The sequence below is a fragment of the Hibiscus syriacus genome, unplaced genomic scaffold, assembly GCF_006381635.1.
Source record: "Hibiscus syriacus cultivar Baekdansim isolate YM2019G1 unplaced genomic scaffold, ASM638163v2 tig00111402_pilon, whole genome shotgun sequence".
In the NCBI taxonomy this organism is placed as follows: Eukaryota; Viridiplantae; Streptophyta; class Magnoliopsida; order Malvales; family Malvaceae; genus Hibiscus; species Hibiscus syriacus.
In genome coordinates, this window is record NW_024063082.1 from 7,495,151 (window position 1) to 7,516,127 (window position 20,977).

The following is a 20,977-nucleotide window of genomic DNA, read 5'->3' on the forward strand; positions in this document are numbered from 1 at the left end:
CCCCTTTGTCGTTTATAACAAGAACATCCCACGGCTATTCACTTCATTTTCTCACTAAATTAAAATCCAAATAGATTAGATGTTAAATTAAACCCAAAGAAAAATGATTGGTCGGTCATAATTCATTAACAACTAAAAATTCAATTAATTATACTTTGCTCAGCCCCACCATTTTCTCATCAAATTTTGCCTATATAAAAGAACCACCCTACACCAACTCAAACACACCATTTCTCCTCAAAAAATCAGAGTTTTCAGTTTTATTATTTTTGTTTAAAAATGGAGGGCAAAGAAGAGGATGTGAGATTGGGAGCCAACAAGTTTTCCGAGAGGCAGCCCATTGGGACGGCGGCTCAGTCCCAAGACGACAAGGATTACACCGAGCCACCGCCGGCATCATTGTTTGAGCCCAGTGAATTGACCTCTTGGTCTTTTTACAGGGCTGGGATCGCTGAGTTCGTTGCTACTTTTCTTTTCTTGTATATCTCGGTGTTAACTGTCATGGGCGTTCTTAAAGAACCAACCAAGTGTAAAACTGTTGGGATTCAAGGGATTGCTTGGGCCTTCGGTGGCATGATCTTTGCTCTCGTTTATTGCACTGCTGGAATCTCTGGTAATACTCCGTCTCTATATTGTTTACTTGAAATAATTTCCATATCGTTGGATCGTTAATGATGAAAATATTGTGGCGGATATAGGTGGCCACATAAATCCGGCGGTGACATTTGGGTTGTTTCTGGCGAGGAAACTGTCGTTGACTAGGGCGGTTTTCTACATGGTGATGCAGTGCTTGGGAGCCATATGTGGTGCCGGTGTGGTTAAAGGGTTCATGGGGAAGAACCGATACGGTACTTTGGGTGGCGGAGCCAACGCCGTGAAGGATGGCTACACTAAAGGAGATGGTCTTGGTGCTGAGATTGTTGGTACGTTCGTTCTTGTTTACACTGTCTTTTCAGCCACTGATGCTAAACGCAGTGCTCGAGACTCCCACGTCCCTGTAAGTTCCTTTTCTTTGATGGCTTTTATTTATTTATTTATTTATTTCGAGCCCTTTCAATGTTCGATGAAATTTTGAAATCGTGGTGGTAGATTTTGGCACCATTACCAATTGGGTTCGCAGTGTTCTTGGTGCACTTGGCCACTATACCGATCACTGGAACCGGTATTAACCCAGCTCGGAGTCTTGGTGCAGCCATCATCTTCAACAAGGACAAGGGCTGGGATGACCATGTAAGCCTCTAAAAATTTCACTTCATTCTTTATGATTTTTCACTTCAAGACCACCAATCGTCGATATGTTTTTTCGTATTAATTGCTGTAAACAATCATCTCACTAATTATACATCAACAAATTACATAAAATATCACATGCATGTTAGAATCGAGTTGACGTTTAATATTAATGACGTAATATTAATATTTGAGGATTTAATTAAAATATTTTAAAATTTTAGAATTAACCCATAAATTTTTGCTGATGCTGGTGATTGGCTTGATTTTTGGAGCAGTGGATTTTCTGGTTGGGTCCATTCATTGGGGCAGCACTGGCAGCTCTTTACCATCAAGTTGTAATCAGAGCCATTCCTTTCAAATCAAAGTGATGAGATCAACGATCAGGATTGTGGTGCTAAGAGATCTCCAAACAAATCAAATCCCTCCCAATTTCCCGTTTGTTTGAATGCAAAGAAAAATGTAATATGCTTTTCAATTCAATGGGAGCCTTCTTTCCTTTTACCTTGTTTGTTTATAAAGGACTGGGGGCATTGTATGTGCTGTAATTTGTCATTTTTCATAATAACACAGACCAACACTCCGCTCCTTATCCATGGCTTCTATTCTAGATATAATATAGTCTTAATCGTTATAATATTAAAAAGAACGTGAACTTAAGTACGTTTAATTTTAATTGTTTTTTAATTTAAATTTAAATATTATAATGTGTTTGTTAAATAACAATTAAGATAAGAAAGCACACACTATTTTAGTGTCACTATAGGATAGCATGTGCCAAAGTTTGGTTTTAGATGGCTACCTAACCACACCGGTTTGTCCAAGTCTCAACACTTTCCACTTGGCCTATAGATCAATTGTCTTTTCTTTATACGGTCTAAAAAACATAACTTACCCACTCCCTATGCCATAGCTTTGCCTAAATACAAAAGATGTGGACAAGTTTTGGTCGGATTTTACTAACTAATGTTAATGTCATCACTTTGATTTGTTTCGAAAATTAATTATTACTAAAGCACCTAATTTCTCTTCATCAACGATTTAGTTTGAATTATGGACCAATAATGAGTACAAAACTTTATTAAGCAAAACAAATAAGTCCATAGTCCACTAATTTAAGTCATAAATCTTTCCCTATGTAGTTTAGGGATGCATCTAATAATTTTAGACTTTATAGGAAGAGGAGGCAACGAATTTTGAGTTACGATGTCAAGTAAGTTGATTTTTTTTTGTAAATGTTTTTAGCCTTACAAAAACACTTCTTGCAAATAAGCATTCCCTAGCAAGTGAATTTTAACATAAAACGCACGTTAAAAATGCACTAGTTCACCTAAATAAAAATGTTGGTCATTTTAAATTTTTTGCATTTGGATGAAAAAGAAATTCAAAATTGATCCTATTAAAGTGTCAAAACGCTATACTTTAACACACATATGGATCAAAATTAATTCGAAAGTTAATGACATGATTGAAATTGATTATAGTTCAGTGATCATAACGAGAAAACTCGTAAAATTTAGTGACTAACGTTGTATATTGCCCAAAAACCTGCACCCTTGAGTAGAAGAGAGAATAAATGGATAATAGGGCAGCCCAGTAACAACAGGCCGAAATCGCGTCCAATACGGATAAATCGGGCAAACATTGATCTAGAAATTGATTATAAAAACCGCTGAAAAGAAGAATCGTTTATGCAAAACCCTAAACTCTCTCTCTCTCTCTCTCTCTCTCCTGTCTTTCTGCTCCTTTTCTCTGTAACCCAAAACAGTAAGATCGGCGAGGCATAATGGCGACCGGCGATCGTACCGTTTTGCAATTCAGCACGCAGTCGACGGCGAAAGTTCACCCGCTCGTCATCTTTAACATCTGTGATTGCTACGTCAGGCGTCAGGGACCAAGCCGAGCGCGGAATTGGTACGCTCCTTGACTCCGTCCTTTCTGATGACACCGTCGATATACGTAACTCCTATGCCGTTCCTCACACCGAATCCGCTGAACAGGTGCCCTAGTTTTTATCTTCAAAGTTCTGTAATTTTAAAAATTTTCAGATTTGTTTGTTTGTATTTAGATCTCTCTAGCCTATAGTTAAATTTGGACTCTTTTTCTTTTTATTAGCTAAAATTTGTAGAGCAATTTGCTGAAATAAATGAATAAAAACAGATTTATGATACCCATATTTGGGTTTTCTAAATGAATTGAGACTTTTCTTTAATTTTTTTCTTTGTAAATTGAATTTCTTTCTTAATACTTTATAATGTTGGCTTTATGAATGATTGATGATAGGCTTTGCACGAAAATGTAGCATTCAAATATTTTCATAATATAATATTGCTTAGATTGCATTGAAACAATTATTTCGTTTTATTCATTCTTGAATTGCTCAGTTGGTAGAGCATAAGGCTCTTAACCTTGAGGTCGTGGGATCGAGTCCACGGAAGTTAATTTATAATTCGGAGGTCTCCACGAAAGTTGCTCTCAATATGGCGTGGGGCAGTCTATTATATTACCTCTTTTTACCCATTACATATGGGAATAAGGGTTAGCTAATTTTTAAAAAATAGATTTACCTGTCCAGCTCAGTTGGTAGAGCACAAAGTTATTATCCTTGTGATCGTGGGATCGAGTCTTACTGTGGGCAATTCATAATTGCCTGAAGTCTTCCACGGAAGTTGTCTAACATGCCTCTCTCTTATCCCATTACATATGGGAATAGGGTAAGTTAATTTAATATTATTCCAGAGTCTAAGCGAGAACGCAAATTGTCAATTTGTCATAGTGAATTAGTAATTGGTCTTAATATCGTGACTGATGTGGTGAAATTTTTTACAGTCACTGCTTTGCATGTTTGGTTCATATTCACTATTTTTATGAAATATTTTTTTAGGTTTTTTTTTTAAATTGCAGGTTGCTTTAGACATTGAATACCATCATAATATGTTAGTCTTCCACCAGAAAGTGAATCCAAAAGATGTCATTGTTGGATGGTAATTCTCAACTCCCTACCTATTTTTATTGTTTTGCTCAGGAAAGAAAAATGAAATAATTGTTTATGCTTGAGTCCTTTTAGGTGTCATGCAAATATGAGACCATTTGTGTTAAAAGTGCCTCTTCAATATGTTTTCCCCACCGCCAATTTCCCACTAAATGTGAGTTTGTATATATCTCATATAATTCCAACTTTGCCATGAATCTGTGCAACTTTTCCAGGTATTCTACTGGTCTTGGAGTTACAGGCGGGAGTGTATTGATCAACGATTTTTATTCTAGGGAAGTTCTTAACCCAGTTCATCTGACAGTGGATACGGGATTTAGGAATGGAGAGGGTACTATAAAGGCCTATGTTTCTGTCAATTTAGCTCTTGGAGACAGACAACTTGCTGCTCAATTCCTCTTGATCTACGCATGGTTCAGCGACTTGGATGTATGTTTTGGGCTGTCTTTGATACTATCGTGTTTCCGCTATGAATTTATGATTCTATCTACTCTCTCTCTCTCTCTCTGTTTGTGTGCATAAACAAATGTCTAAGAATAGGAATGTTTATTGTTGGTTACTTTGTAGTTGTTTTTGGCTTTAATAGATGATATCTACAGATATGTTGATGATGTTGTGGTACGTAAATTAGCTGCAATATATTTATTTTTGTCCCAAGTCCCAACTGCTGCCTTTTATAATATTCATTTGCATTCTCAGGAAGGGTGTGTTGCATCAGATAATAGCATCGGCAGATTTATATCAGATACAGTAGCAGCTTTACCCTGAACTATCGCCTCTGGCTTTTGATAGTCCGCAGGTATCGGCAGATTTTTAAGGGGAAGGGTGAACCGCTCGTTCCATACCGGTCGGGTTGATCCGGAATCATCCGAGCGGGTAGACAGACGGCGGTGTGGATCGACCCAAAAGACAACGTAGGGTTTGAGATCGCCGTTTTCGCCAGTTGACGTTTTTTAGATGCTTGGCGGAGACGGCGGTGAGGTCGAGATCGAGCGCTGACGCTGGAGGCGGTCGATAGGAAGCGGCCATGGAGCTTTGCGCGGTTCAAAGGAAATGACGATTTTAGCCTCCGTGACGTGTGGGTCTGGAATTTTTGAAGTTGGCGAAACATGATTGGTTTGTAAAGGTCAAAAGTCAATTGATTTTGATATCTTTTCTTTTGGATTGGTGTCATAGGAAAATAAAGAGAGCATAACCTCTGTGGGGTAATGAAAATTTGGTGTTTTTGATGCATCCAATTGCGAGGAATCCGAAGAGCCCAATACCATATCTCATCCACTTTCCACAGTCAAGATTCAAAACGACAGTGGAGCATCTTTTGACGAATTTATATTTATTCTATAATAACATACAAATATTTATATTTATAAATAATTATATGTAAAAAATATTTATATTTATTAATCTAATGTTCAAATGTTTGAAATATAATGATTTTTAATTTTTGAAAAGATAAATATTCTTTATTTATTATAATTCGAAAGAAATATATTTTATTTCTTTTCTAATTGGAATGATATCTTATAAAATATTTATAACAAGTAATTTTTTTAATTGAAAGAGATCAAAAATTAAGAACTAAACAAGGGATTTTGTACATTAAGAGAGACCCGTAACCTTTCAGTCGATAAACCATTAAATGTTAGCGCGATCATTTGTCATCATGTTACCTTCACGTTTGACCCAAATTACCAGTGTACCAGTATCACTTTCCAGCTTTGCAATTGCACGAACCATAGAGAATATGCTCATGTCCACATGTGGGTCGAGCATCAGTTGCTCATCTTGAGAATTGTCTATTTGCACCTGTAGAAATTCAAAATCTAGAGACCATGCAACTTATAGACCATGATACATGTCCCACAATTCAACTTGAAGAACAGAAATCACGCCAATGCATTGGTAGAAACCAATGATCCAAGCTTCATTATTGACGCGAACAACACCTCCTATGGAATCCATGCCATTCGTTGCGTCAACAACACCATCTATGTTCAGACCATACCAATTATTTGATGTCTTTTTCCGCAACACACAATCCATGATCATCAAGGGAACTTAAGCCCGAGAGGACTCGACAAAATACTTTTCCCAAGCTGCGTTGCACTGTAACAAGTCTTCTAGGGACCAACATGTATATGAAAACATGAATCCATTTTTGCACTTCCGAAGCTGTCATATGATCGAAGAGAATAATAGTTTCCATGACACTTTAATGTCGGGCATGCATGAGTCAATTGCAAGGTTCATGTGCATCCATTGGTTCAAATCTGAAGCATAGAAATTATGATTATCCGAAATAACCAACTTGCGTCAAAGATCTCGCTGCAATGTAATCTCTTAAAACATGTAGAATTGTGTCAGCAGAAGCACCTCACACATGGTAAAATTATTAAATAAATATAGATTTTAATTATATTTTCAATTTAAATTAATCGACCAATAAAAATGTGGAATGAATATCTATAATAATAAATCAGAAAAACGGTAATGGTCAAACAATGAAATGAATACTTTTTTGTAAGTTAGCAGAAGATCACTTATAAACCTTTACTTCGAGCAACACTGTCAGCTTCCCTCCATTCTTTAATTATCAGCAACGCCGTCCCAATACATTTCCACTGAAATCTCCACAAAAATGCAGGGAAAGAAGGCGGAGGTGGGAACCAAAAATGTTAAGAAGGTCAATCTTTTAGATCACAATTCCCTCAAACACATGCTCGATGAATCGGCCTCCGAGGTAAAAAAAATGAAAAGAAAAATCAATCAAAACAACCCTAGATCCATTGGTTTTCACAATTTACTGCTCGATTTTGAATATTTAGTTCTTTTTCTTATTTTGGAATTTGAATAGATTTTTACGAGCCGTGGATATGTGGAAGATATGAGGATGAGCAATGTCAGATTATTCATTGGAACGGTTATAATTGTAATCGCTCTATTTGCTCAATTTTACAAAAAGAAGTTTCCTGGAAACCGTGATTTCCTCGTCGGTTGCATTGTATTATATCCTTTTTTTCTCATTGATTTATGATTAATTTTTATTTTAAAATTGTTACTTTCTTTTTATTTTAATGGTTGGATAGAGTTCTCCTAAAGAACATTTAGGATATATTTGAATTACATTTGTTTTTTTTATTTCTTTGAATAAAATTTAATTGAAGATTTTAGATTTGTGATGATAAAAGGAGATAGAATCTAATTTAGGTTGTGTTTGGCTGTTGATGCCGCTATTTAATAGAAGCAGATAGTAAAATGGGAAATTTATTTATTGAAACGAGTAAATGTAATGCATATCTATTCGTATTTGAGCCGTGTGAAAGTGAAACTAGAAATACTGCTGTTAAAAAATAAATTTTAATTTAGTTATGTGAAACTAGATTAGCTTTCTAACCAAGTGAAAATTTTATTTAGTGTTTCGAGGTGTAAAACAACAACTAGACGTAGTCGATTACCAAATATATTCTTTTGGTTTCTTAGATTACAAGTTGAGATTTCATCATGCTTTTCTTGGCAACCTGATAGTGTAATATTTTATGTTCCTTTCATGTTTGTTTGATCCTCGACTCTGGCAAGTATATAGTCTTCAATGTAATACTCCAGCTGATCAGCTACGCAAAGGAAAAGAATGCAGTTATGTTTACTTATCCTCCTGCTGTAAGTTCATTTGGTTTCTAATTGAGCATTTTCTTATATCCTGTGCTATGGAATGATTTCCTTTTATAGCTGAGATTATATCATGTCTGATTACGTTGGACTTTGGACTTGACCTGCTTAATTTGATGTTAAGTTTCCTCAAGATTTGCATGTTTACCGATTCTTGAGATTACCATCTAACACTCTATATCTTACTGGCATGATGATGTATTCTTGGGTTTAGAACTTGTTGATGAGAATACATTGTCATCTACTCTGGGTCCAAGATTATAATGGAAGGTTGCAAACTATTTGCTACATGAATGAAAATAAAGGATTGTGTTGTGGCTATAATGAACTCTGTTCTAATGCTTTTATACTTTATATTTTCACAATGTTATCAATTTTTAGTGTACTGCCAATGCTTTATAAGAAAATGTAATAATAACTAGCAATCTACCATCCAATAGATATATGGATTCTTAGCATTGCTCGAGGTTGTTATAACTTTTATTTCTTGTACAAACTAAACATAAACAAACACACATCATTGCCCTTTTGGTGTGCTTGTGTAAAAGCCTCGCATGTGTTATTGTCTACATCAAAGCGCCGATTTCATGTTTGCAGGGATCCGTCATCAGCACGGGATTGGTGGTCTCTGCAAAGTTACCAAGATTTTCTGATATTTATACTCTTAATATAGAGAGTGCAGATCCCAAGTCAATATCTGCAGGCAAACCAGTAGAGTTTACTAAAAGTGTTACCCAGTGGTATCTCTCCCTTTTCCTTTACATTGCTCTTTACTATCTGGTTTTTTAGCTATGTTACTCGGACTTTTCATATTTTTGAAAAATCAATGTCGGACCAAATACATTGATATATGAGTCATATATGCAAAAACTCAAGTGCCAGTTTCTGGCGTACTCAAGTAAAATATGCAATCCTTTTTCACATTTCTAATCTGTTGAGAGATATTGCAGGTTCACCGAGGATGGAGTACTGGTGGAGGGCCTATTCTGGAAAGATGCTGAAGCACTAATTGATGATTATCTAGCAGAACCGAAGAAAAAGAAGTGATCTAAGCAGTATGGTTTACGTTGATAGGCTACTTCGTTAAAACCGTGAATTCTGGCCTGCTGTGGCTTTGATATGGATTTTCACTATAATTATTGTTCTTTTCAATATATAGTAACTTTGCTGGAAAGATTAAGCCCACGATTTATATGGTTAGTCCTTAACGGAGAAATTTCGTTCACTCGGAATTATTTCAGCCACTAAACTACGAGTTATGTTAACGGCCTATTAAAACTTCACATTGAAAGATAAAAAACCAGAATGGTCTTTGTTATACTTTCCTTGGCTCTTCTCCTTTTGTCATTCTTCCGAAGTTCTTTGAAGCATTCAAAATTTTACATTCTCCGTAGTTTCATATCTTAAGTTCTCCCCTATCCTTTTCTTTGGCCCATCTCTTCTCCTCTAATCACCACTTACAGTTTTTCATCCAAACTAAAAAGGACGAATCGTAAAAACTCAATGCAACCATAGTTTCTCATATCAACAGTCTTCATAATTAAATTATAAATTATTTTTCTTCTATATAAAAACATTCCTCAGTCCCAAATCCAAAACTTGGCCATTGATTTCATTAATGCTACGTGAGTGTGCATTTGCATGTTGTACTTAGCCGAATAAACATCCCTAATGAATCGAATCGAATAGCATATCAGTGGACGAAAGAGCACAAACATAGCCTCGGGGAAGCATATATTATCCAACAAATTAACATCCGCATGGCCTTCGAGAATGAAAAGTGAGAAATGACCCATCGTACAAAGCAAGCCGAAAATAGTAATAATAATTAAGAAATAGTAAGTAATAAAATTAAGCAAAAAAAAAAGTTTCATTGGAAAGAATGATAATCAGAAGTTTACATTAAAGTCATCTCCAATAAGTTTAGATTTAACAATCCAAAAACGGCAAAACTTTCGAGATAATGTTCTGGAAAAAATTAATTCACGAGATAAAGCTCTCCCAAGATTAATTGCTCAAATAAGGTGAAATCCACAGTGTTGGTCATAGGTCGCTATGCCTTCCGGGCGACTTACTAGGTCGCCATGTCTTCCCGGCGAGCTACAAGAGGGCATCCGAGGCCATCCGACTGAGGCCATCCGACCGAGCCCATCTGAGAGCATCCGAGGCCATCCGACCGAGGCCATCCGAACGAGCTATGCGAGGGCATCCGAGGGCAACCGAGCAAGCTATGCGAGGGAATCCGAGGGAAGCCGAGCGAGGGTAGGTCGCCCGGAGGGCATGGCGACCTATGTGTTGGGACGTGCATGTGCCATGCAACACGTTCATTCTCACGTTCATTCTCTCTGTTTGAGCAAGGGTAGGTCGCCCGGAGTGCATGGCGACCTACAAGGTCGCCCGGAGTGCATGGCGACCTACGGTCAACACTGTGGATTTCACCCTATTTGAACAATTAATCTTGGGAGTACATTAGCTCGTGAATTAATTTCTTTCAGAACATTATCTCGAAAGTTTTGCCCCCAAAAACTATGCAGGAAATGTAAACCAACGCATTAACTTTATTAACATAAACCCTTGAAAATCCGTAGAAACTTGGACCATTTAAGCTACATGGCATCCTAAAATCATCCCATAAATGGCAATGTCATCAAGCAAAAGCAGCTACAAACTTAAGAATCTTCAACTGCCACTCCCTAAATCCCAATGAAATGGTCAAAATTCAGCAAAATCCCATGGAAGCAGATTCAACCAAGTGACAACAAGCCAATTTGAAAACAAAATGGCCACCAACCCACAATTCTTAGCCCCTATGGAGAACTCCACACTATATTTCATTTTCATCTTCTCGGATAATATACCCCATTTCCCCCCCTCTTTCATTGCTCCCTCCATAATGATCCATTAACTCATAAACATAAACCCCCGCCACTCCGTTTTTCTTCAACGGCGTTGCAGCTCCCGATTTCAAATGCCTAACCAACCCGTTTAAGTACTCCTCTGCGTAAACCCCATTTGCCTCAGCCTCACTTCCGCTGCTCGGCCACCCTGTTTCCGCCACGACCACCGGGATGTTCTCGTACCCCATCGCTTTCATGGCTGTTAACACTGCGTCTGCCATCATCGAGAACAAGCTGAAATACCTGATCCCAGTGACGAGATCGTCTCGGAAGTTGAAAGGGTTGTCTTGGAATAAAGCAAATCCGATTGGGATTTCGGTGTTGAGGTGAAAAATATTGTAGGGATAGAGGTTGATGAGAAAGGAGGAATTCGTTTGTTCCAAGAACCGGAGTACAGGTTTTATGATGAGGTCTCCGGCTGATTGTTTGAACACGGCGGAGGAAGGCGGGAAAGCGGTGGTGATTGTGGAGAAGAAAGCGAAAGTGGTGGAGATTCGGATTTTATTGATGCCGTTCTCTCGAAGTTCCCGGTGGAGGTTCCTCATTGCCGGAAGAAGGAAAGGGGAGAAGTCTTCTACGTTTGTGGAATTGCGCACTGTGTTGCCGACAGAGATGAGGGAGATTTTGGAACGAGGGTAGAAAGGGAGGACATGGAGACGGAGCCAGCCGAGTGCGACGGAGCTGTTGGAGGCGAGAGCAGGGATGAGAGTGTTCGAGATGGAGAGGAAAAGGGAAGTGTTGGTGGATGAAAAAGCTTCAATGAGAGAAGGCTCTGGGTCTGGGAGGCGGACGCTGGTGATTTTGAGGGCGGAGATGGTGGATGAAATCTTGTCCGGTGGAGGAGGGACGGTGGTTGAGTAGGTGGTGGAAGGAGTGGAGTAGGTGATTCCGATGGAAGGGTGGGAGGAAGTGAAGTGGAGAAAGGAAAGGAGGAGCTTAAAGAAGAGAAAGGAAACCATTTTTCTCCGTTTGGGTAAATAAAAATGAGCACTGCGACTGTGAGGGAGAGTGCAGTTAGTTAAGTAATGGATGTGATGGGCGGGAAGTTTCAGTTATGGGTGTAGGAATTGTCTGTGGGACGATGTATGTTTGGTATTAATCAGAGCCGTTGATACCTATACCGTTTGAGTTATTTTGGAGTTGCAGTCGCTATTAGGACTCATCCCATTGGGTCTAATAAAAATTGGATCTAATTGTGGGCCTACTTCAATACACTTGCCTTCTGTGATTAATTTTCAATCACTTGTATTTTTCGAAAATCGTATTTATGGGTGAAAAAATTGAGATGTTTAAACATTGTATCTAAAAAATTTAATTAAAACACAATTATTTTATATGGAATTAATTTAAGGTTAAATTGTAATATTCACGATCTACGCAATTACTAATTAGACTATACAACTAAAGCTAAAAAACGTGATAGTCTTTTGTGCCTAAAAGCAAACAAAGGCCAAAGTTGTCAACTTTATTTAAAATTTAAAAGGGTAAACTACGTTTCTATCACTCCATTGTGAGAATATTCCTGTTTTAATCACTCAACTTTAAAAAAATTTCAATTTCATCGCTAAACTTTTTAATTATTCTTATTTTAATCACTTCATTATTAATTATTTAACATCGTTGTGACATGACATCTTTCTAATTTATGAAAAGCATCAAAACTCTTTTTCATTTTATGAAAAATCCTTATAATCTTTATGCTCGAAGTTTTAACTTGATTTTTTGAATTATTTTTAAGTTTTAGTTGCTAAAATATTTTCTTTTAAATCCTAATAGTAAGTAGGTGAATAATGAGAAGATGAGCAATATAACCTATTTTTGTGTTGATTGGACGATGGTGACAATAGATTAGAGTTTTTGTTTTCTAGACTTTGGGTTGGATATTTTAAAAAGATATTTGAAAAAGTAAAGTAATAAAGTGATAGAAAATAATGAGACAAGTTCGTAAATATTTAAAATAAATAGAAAAAATATTGAAGAATAATTTTTTTATGACAACGTGACATGTAAATGAAACAATAAAAGATTTTTTTGTTATGAAAATGATGAAATGAAAATAAAAAAAGGAAAAAGAAATTTTATATTACGATTGTTATGGTGTAGACACCTAAAGTTAACTTTGAGTATAGTTTAGACACTTAATTTTACATAATTTTTTTATTTAACGTTATAGTGAGTAAAGAATAATAATTCGAACGTTTTATGGTAAAATTAAAAATTTTAAAGATGAGTAATTGAAATAGGAATACGATAAATGTTTAGTGGTGAGATGCCAAGTTTACCCAATAGCAATAGCCACCGCTTTAGTTGAAACAAAGACGAGATAATAAAGGCCGCCCGCCGCCCCTTATTTTTTTCGTGGGGAACAAAATATTTTGTCTTATTTCTTTAAAAGTTTTAATCCAAATAATTTCTCAGTATTTCTGCTGCAAGAATCAGTTATTTTATTATCTTCATCCACTTCACAGCATCTGCTCGCTGCAACAAGTACCAAATTCCACCTCTTCTGTATGTTTGATCATTCTGTATTGGGCTTTTTTGTTGTATGTTCTTCAGATTAGATCAGCTAACTGAGCTTTGCATGTGGTTTTTGCTTTGTTCATGATTCTTCCTGAAGTCTCAGATTATGGGGTGTTGTTTCTGAGATTATGTTCAACTTTGCTCATAGTTTAGCTAGCCAATAATTGTTCAGTACATTGGATTTATGTTTTCCATAGACCGTCCTTAATGATGATTAACTGTTTCAAATCCCCCAAAATTGTAGAGCTATTCGGTGAATCTGACATGACTTATTATAAATTGTGTGTTTTGGTTGTTTGCTTTAGCATCTTTGAGCAGTTAATATCAGAAAATCTAAGTGAGAAATTGAATTCGAGCTCATCCCTGGAATTAGATAAAGAAGAGTAGTGTATCAAAGTTCCAAAATGTTAGAGCTAATTTCTTTTAATTTGATTCTGAATTGTGTGTTTTTGTTGTTTGGATCATGTTTGAGCAATTGTCATTGCTAAAAGAAAGGAAATCTAATTCAAGCCGATCCACTGAATTAGATAAAGAGCAGTACGGCTCTATCTAATTCAAATCCTAGAATGGGGATTCAGACCAGCTCTTTCCTCTTCAACTTATACCACCAACAAGCTTTAATGAAATTTGGGGATTCCATCTTGAATATGGATGCTGCTAAAACACTTGGCATTAATAATTCCCCCTCTCTTTGCTGTCCAAATGATAGTTTTTAGCATTTTAGATTTGATGCCTTGTTTACCTTGCCTTAACCCAATTTTAGCACTTGAGAAATTGTTTAGTATTTGCGTGGTTACCAAGTTCTTATTAAAGTTTAAGGCATATACTTTTTATCTGTTAAACTTGATAGGTTGATTTGTAAGATACATGGCAATGGATTATTCGAGCCATATATACAAGTTTCATGCTTGTATTTTAAGCTGATACATCCATAACTTTCGTTCTTACTAATTTTGCAAGGAATTGATTGACAATCAGAGTTACGAACCAAGGAATCGGCTTGGATTAATTTGTACTTGCACCGGTTGCTGGCATGGAATCTCAGTTAGTCATGCACAGTGGTGGTTGCCACTGCAGGAAAGTAAGGTGGCATGCCCGAGCACAGACTAGCATTGTTGCTTGGAAATGCAATTGTTCTGACTGCTCCATGAGGGGAAATATTCACTTTGTTGTCCCACGCGAAAGGTTTGAGCTTTTGGGAGATTCCGAGGAGTTCCTTACTACGTACACTTTCGGAACTCACATGGCGAAACATACCTTTTGTAAGGTTTGTGGAATAACCTCATTCTATACCCCGCGATCAAACCCGGATGGGATTGCTGTGACACTCAGATGTTTGGACCCTGGATCGCTTTCCCATGTCGAGATTCGACATGCTGATGGGAAGAATTGGGAGAAATTCTTCGAAGAGAGTGGCATTGCTTCAGAATCCAAAATTCGTTCCGCCTAGTAGCTGACTAGCTGGTAACATTTAATCTAGTCCACTTTGTAATGAACTCCATGAGTAGAATATTAGCAGGGTTTGATCCCTGTTTTTTTGGTAAGTCAAAAAAATGATTTACGGTCTGATTTTTTAAAAGTCATTTTCCGAACTTTTCACCTCAAAGAATAAATACTCAAAATAATTTTATTTTTTAAATTTAATATTAATAAAATATTTTAATATAATTTTAAGCAAAATATTAATTATTAAAATATTTAAAATATATTTATTAGTATTTCTAATAATATAATATTATATTTTTAATATTATAATAAAATAATCAATTATATTATAAAAATATAAGATATTATATTTTTATTTTAATAATATATAATAAATTATTAATAAAATTTATATTATTTATTAATTTCATAGAAATAATATTATTAAATTATTAATAATGAATAATATTATTGATATATTTAATATTAATATAATAATCTAATAATATTTTAATAAAGATATTTAAAATATACTAATTAATATTTTTAAAATATAATATAACACTATTACTTTAATAAATAATTAATATAATTTATAATATTTTATTTCAATAAAATATACCAATATTAATATTTTTATTAATAAAATTATAAAAATAATATTTTAATAATAAATAAATTATTTTAATATTTTAAAAGTAATAATATTAAGTTTTTTGATAAATAATATTATTTATTGTATTTAATATTTGTTATAAATAATTTTAAAAAAATTCATCAACTAGTAGAAAAAGTGTTTAAATAACATCTTTCAAACATCGTAAAACGTTTTCTAGAAAATGTCTTTCAAAAATGTAATTAATTTTACGGAAAATATTTTCCGGAAAACGTTTTCAGTAAAACAAACGAAAACTCAGTTGGAGCTTATTAATAAATTTTGGACACTTTTTTCTCTCCTGTTGTCTCAATTTAGTCTCAACTAAATCGAGTTATGAAGAGATTTTTAACGAGGTCTTTTTTTACCTTTAAAAAAATATAGTATAGGCGTTGGAGTAAAAAATAACAACAAAATTCATAAAACAAAAAAATATATAATCGAGGATAAAACGAATATAATCTATTTATATTGAATAAGAAGGGAACGATCTTATATTATTCTAATATTATAGATATTCAATATACTGTTATATCAAATACAACAAATACGCATATACTTCCCGTTTATCCGGTCGAACTTTTGTCGGCCGATGGGATCCCTTACCATATGTCTTGCTTCAAGTGCAGTCATTGCAAAGGGACACGGAAGGTAATGTCTTTTAGTTGCTTTCCATTATTTTCTGCTCATTTGTTCATTTAGATGAAAATATATGAAGTTATCTATTGCCAATTATTGCATCTTTGTTGAAGTTCTAAGCTCTTTTTACTCTGTTCATCGGTAGATTTTATGTTGATCTTAGTTCAAGTGTGTAAATCAATTGATGTTCTGGGGAATAACTCAGACACCATTCTGATCTTATTACAGTTTTTGTTTGAATCTTTGATGATTTATGAAGTCTCTGCATCTAACTTAGCAGAAATCGTCTCGTGAATTTCCAGTTGGGTAATTACTCCTCGATGGAAGGTGTCGTTTATTGCAAGCCTCATTTTGAGCAACTCTTCAAGTAATCCGGGAATTTCAACAAGAACTTCCAATCACGTATGTACTTTTCTCTCGGTTGATAGTATCGTTTATTCGGCTTCTTGATAGTTTTCGTTCTATTGGTTCTTAATTTGCTTTCCATTTTGTTGTCGGCAGCTGCAAAGTCAGCTGAGAAGTTAACTCTCGAGCTGGTAAAATTGCTTTTCCGATTAAATGCGAATAATTCGTTATAGAGTCTGATATAGGTTAGGACGTTAGGTTACTGGATATTCTTGCTGACTCCAAATAGCTCGTGTTAATTTCAGACAAGATCAGATAGCAAAGCTGCCGGCATGTTTTCCGGTACACAAGATAAATGCGCTACGTGTGGCAAAACAGCTTATCCACTCAGAAGGTAAAATTCAAGATATACATCATTGGATGAGAAATCTGAATCTTTTCTGCAAGTGTCAGGCTTCAGTTTTGCTCATTAGTGTAAATCCTATAATAGTTTCTTTATAGAAGCATGATTTGCTCAGCTCGGTTTTCCTTCTACATAGGGATAAGCATTCGATCGAATCGTGTCAAGTCAAAAAATTTCGGGTTATTCGAGTTGATGAGTCGTATTTTGTAGTTCGAACTTAACATGAATTTTTTTCAAGTGAGTCGAGTTTAAGAAATTCGAGTCGAGTTATTCAAGTTTCTAGACAAATTTTATTATAAAATTATATAGTATTATGGTAAGGATTGATTCCAATTTTTGATTTTCTCTAACCATATAATATATATATATATATATATAATCATATTCTTTTCATATTATAATGTTATTTATGTATCAAATATAATCTAAAATCAGAAAATATATTTTAAAGAAGATATTTTGAGGGTAAAGTATTGATTAGAGTATAAAAAAGTAAGAATTGATGAGAAGAAAGAATTTATAAACAATTGCAGTCAAAAGATCAAATTGAGTAAAATGCAAAGTTAATGAACTAAATAAAGAGAGTATATTTTAGTAAAAAAATATAAATTGAAGTTACATAGGTATTATTTAGTGGTGTAGGAGTATGTGGTTCAAATTTGGTAAAAAATAATTTAAAATGAATGAAAAATTGAAGGAATAAGGAAATCATGGACTAATTGTAAAATTGTCAAAATAGTCAGTCAAATTTTTTGTTTTTCGAGTAACTCGAAATTTCTAAATTTCAACTCGACTCAAACTCGAAAACTGAATCGATCAACTCGAATAACTCGAAATTGAAAAAAAAATGAATTTTCGAGTAGAGTCGAGTTTTGTTCACCCCTATTTCTACTGGATGATTTATCACATTGCTGTTATGAAGGAGAAGCATAATTAGATTTAGAGTTGTCCATGTTCCATTCGAAATAGTCGATTTGCTCGCATAAGGTGAGCATCTTCGTCCAGTTAGAATTTGATTCATTTCTCAGACATGGATAGATATAGAGATGCATACCGAATTTGAAGTGTTTCAGGACTCGGACTACAGTTTTGGGAAGAGGTCATATTGTTGGAGTTTATTAGAACTGTTATAATTTTTTTAATGTTAAAACCACATGAGTTGCAGCTATATCTGCTTATACATAGCTTGAAATGTCTTCATTGTTCGTGCATACGTAGATTTACTTATCTTTGTAATGGTTTAATATGACCAGTAGTTCATAGTAAAATGCGGATTCTTGTTGTCCAATGTTCCGGCAGGTAACAGTAGGACAGTCATACCACAAGTCATGTTTCAAGTGCTCTCATGGTGGCTGACTGGCTGCCCTATAAGTCCATCAAATTATGCGGCACTTGAAAGCATCTTGTATTGCAAACATCACTTTTCCCAACTTTTCAAGGAGAAGGGAAGCTACAATCACCTCATCAAATCTGCATCTATGAAGCAGCCACTCTTTCCTCATGATTTCCGGTGTGTTTCATTTATGTTTACCGGAGAACCGAAATTAAAACAAAAAACCGGGTTCCAATATATGTTTCGGTTCCGCTGATGAACCAGCGTATATGTTTGCGACATTTAATTATATGGTATTGTGATTATTCCGCATTCCCCAAGTTGTAAAAACGACCATTGTCTACGTTTAACTTGAAATTTAACAAGGATTGGGGAAATTATGGTTTACTATAGTTCTCACAATGTTGAATGAATCTATGGTGATGAAAATGAAATGGTCTATCATGAATATTTGCTGGGAAAAAATAGCCAATACCATGTAGTTTTTATACATGCATGCATGAAATCCATACAAACATGGATAATATAATATATATATACATACACACAACTATCCGTAGCTACCAGCATATGAATCAACATGGCAGCATTGATCGCATCGTACCTACATACATACATAATTGCAAGCATATAAAACACTATGGTAAGGCATTAAACCACAAAACGGTAAACTTAGTGAACTTTTTCTCCATTAAATCAAATATTAGAAAGTAAATAACAAATGGATGTAAAGAACAATGCTACTACTTTTGTCTTGAAGAATAAAAAACATAAAAATGACATTTTCCTCTACGACCCCGACCTACCAACCAGTCACTTATTGGAGTTACCTAGTTTTTTTTTTTTACTAATCCTGCAGTCGATTCTAATACACAAAAGAAAGATCTGCTTCTCAGGCTTCTAGGGGATTAAAAAATTGAATCTAACATGGCATATACTTGCCTAATTGGATGTTGTCACTGTCCTCACAAGGAAACAAATTATACGAACGGTTGCATGCATACCCTGTCAGCAGGATGATGTCTCATTTGCTACTTCGTTTCTTGGCTTCACCATAGAGTAAAACCCCAAAGACTGTGAGTGTATAACCAAGCATTCCAGTAACGGACACTGGATTTCTAAAAATTAAAATCGAAACCACCACAGCGACAGTTCCTTTCGCGTTTCCTAGAACCTGCGATTGAAAATATCACAGTACTCAAAAAAGCTGAGGACTAATTTGATCATTTATCTGGTAAGTTATTAAATAACCATGCAAGTTTTTATGTACAACTGAAAGATGGGTAGAATTCATAATCATAGGGGTTTGAGTTCGAAGTTTCGGTGAATCACTTTCTTGTTTAATCTTTCTCAACAAGTGTACTTATTCGGCTTAAAGGTCGTATACCACAGAAGAGATATAAACTGTTCATCATATTCTTTATGAAAAAGGGAACAAAATAAACGTTGCAAGTTTCATAAAGTCTGACAACGGAAAAATGACGTTGAGAAAAGGCTGCCAACAAGGATCATGCATGTCATACCTGTAAAGTGAGGGCGCTGGTGTGTTTCGTGACCAAAAAGTTGGTTAAATTTACAAAAATATGCTAGTGCCGAATTGAATAAGAGATACCAAATGATCTTGATATCATCTCGGGCAAAGACAAGGTGATACCAATCATGTTTTCTTCCATAATGAGTGTTGCATGAAGTAGAAACACAACAGCTATAGGAGCCATGTACAGGAGGAGGTTCATGGAATTCAGTCTCTCTCTAAATAAAACCCAAAAAAATGTCAGTATCTTGTAACTAATGTAAACGTATACAAATTATGCCATCAACCACAATGCATAAGCAAAAGTGTAAAATATTCCTCACCCTTCAGAAGAAAGCAAAATTCCTTGTAAGACCGACTTGAGAGCTCTTGCAGATGTAGCTGAAACGCACATGATAAAACCAAATAAATGAAAATTCGGTTCACTTTGCGCCACATATGAAAAAAATGAACAATCATAAAACAGATTAATTAAACAAAGTAAACAATGTGAGTAAAGCAGAATGGAAATTTCGAATATGTACTTATAAAACAAAGAAATTTGAAGGTTTTTGAAATTAAATAGGAGGCGGAATTCGAGACCAAGAATAAGATAATCAACTAATGCAATCATTACCGTTGAGAAACCTACAAATTCAGCTAAAAATCACGGCATAAACAATATATCCAGTTTCAAACCTTGCAGTTCATTTCCTTTCCATTCTATATTCTCAAGTACCAAATCGAGCTTAAAGCAAATACTTAGATTCATAATTCCAACTTCAATAAAATGCAACCCTTCATCTAGTAATGGATACTTTAGGCTGCCATGAAGCTCTCATCTCAATTTTCACATCAAAATGGCTTTAAGACCATATAAAACAAACATAATTCAGTGAATTAAAACGAATGCTTTCCAAATTTCCTTCAAATCCTCCACAAATAAAAGGTGGGCTGATTTTTGCATTATCTTATAACAAATACAGCAAACCAATTTCCACATTCCAATCAAATCCTCCATAAATTCCCTAGAAAAAATAAATAAATAAATAAAAGCAACCATCTCCATTAACCAATTAAAATATAAAACCGAAAAAATTAGCAAGCAGAGCAACACAAATTTCAACAAAATAAAGCAAAACCCATTTCCAAATAACAACGGGAATAAGGGTAATAAAAGTAAGCCGAGCCTCCCTCTTCAATGTCATCAAATAAGCGAAAATTGCTGTGAAAAACGACATCGTAGCCCCAACACACAAAAGACCAAATTCAAAGCCGAGATCTTAAGAAACTGACCTGCATGTGACCATCTTCATCCATGCAACTGCGATGTAGCTTAGCAAAGAACACGGTGACACA

At 35.1% G+C, this 20,977-nt stretch overlaps 3 protein-coding genes, 1 long non-coding RNA gene and 2 pseudogenes across 7 annotated transcripts; 4 read left to right on the forward strand and 2 right to left on the reverse strand.

Annotated features, from left to right (window-relative positions):
• Window positions 1-213: 213 nt before the first annotated feature.
• On the forward strand, window positions 214-1,626 carry LOC120161975 (probable aquaporin PIP-type 7a). Its single transcript, XM_039172174.1, has 4 exons — window positions 214-613; window positions 699-997; window positions 1,090-1,230; window positions 1,509-1,626. The coding sequence occupies exons 1-4, from the start codon at window positions 280-282 to the stop codon at window positions 1,599-1,601; spliced, it is 867 nt and encodes a 288-aa protein (XP_039028105.1). The 5' UTR covers window positions 214-279; the 3' UTR covers window positions 1,602-1,626.
• A 1,316-nt stretch (window positions 1,627-2,942) lies between these two features.
• Window positions 2,943-4,705, forward strand: LOC120161976 (annotated as a pseudogene).
• A 2,155-nt stretch (window positions 4,706-6,860) lies between these two features.
• Window positions 6,861-9,080, forward strand: LOC120161980 (probable signal peptidase complex subunit 2). Its single transcript, XM_039172181.1, has 5 exons — window positions 6,861-6,962; window positions 7,077-7,228; window positions 7,798-7,879; window positions 8,486-8,628; window positions 8,839-9,080. The coding sequence occupies exons 1-5, from the start codon at window positions 6,861-6,863 to the stop codon at window positions 8,933-8,935; spliced, it is 576 nt and encodes a 191-aa protein (XP_039028112.1). The 3' UTR covers window positions 8,936-9,080.
• A 1,520-nt stretch (window positions 9,081-10,600) lies between these two features.
• Window positions 10,601-16,703, reverse strand: LOC120161505 (annotated as a pseudogene).
• On the forward strand, window positions 13,166-14,760 carry LOC120161977 (centromere protein V-like). Of its 3 annotated transcripts, none has more exons than XM_039172177.1 (2): window positions 13,166-13,279; window positions 14,286-14,760. In XM_039172177.1, exon 2 carries the CDS (start codon window positions 14,339-14,341, stop codon window positions 14,753-14,755), a length of 417 nt encoding a protein of 138 aa, XP_039028108.1. In that variant the 5' UTR covers window positions 13,166-13,279; window positions 14,286-14,338; the 3' UTR covers window positions 14,756-14,760. The 3 variants fall into 3 exon arrangements, with proteins under 3 accessions (XP_039028108.1, XP_039028106.1, XP_039028107.1); XM_039172175.1 differs by having other exon boundaries at window positions 13,166-13,273; window positions 14,280-14,760; XM_039172176.1 differs by having other exon boundaries at window positions 13,181-13,272.
• Window positions 16,704-18,896: 2,193 nt separating the features above from the next.
• LOC120161981 lies at window positions 18,897-20,094 on the reverse strand. Of its 2 annotated transcripts, XR_005519518.1 has the most exons (4): window positions 19,963-20,085; window positions 19,629-19,857; window positions 19,044-19,279; window positions 18,897-18,907 (listed from the first exon to the last, which is right to left on the reverse strand). It is a non-coding gene; the product is annotated as an uncharacterized LOC120161981 (long non-coding RNA). The 2 variants fall into 2 exon arrangements; XR_005519517.1 differs by lacking the exon at window positions 18,897-18,907 and having other exon boundaries at window positions 19,055-19,279; window positions 19,963-20,094.
• Window positions 20,095-20,977: the final 883 nt, after the last annotated feature.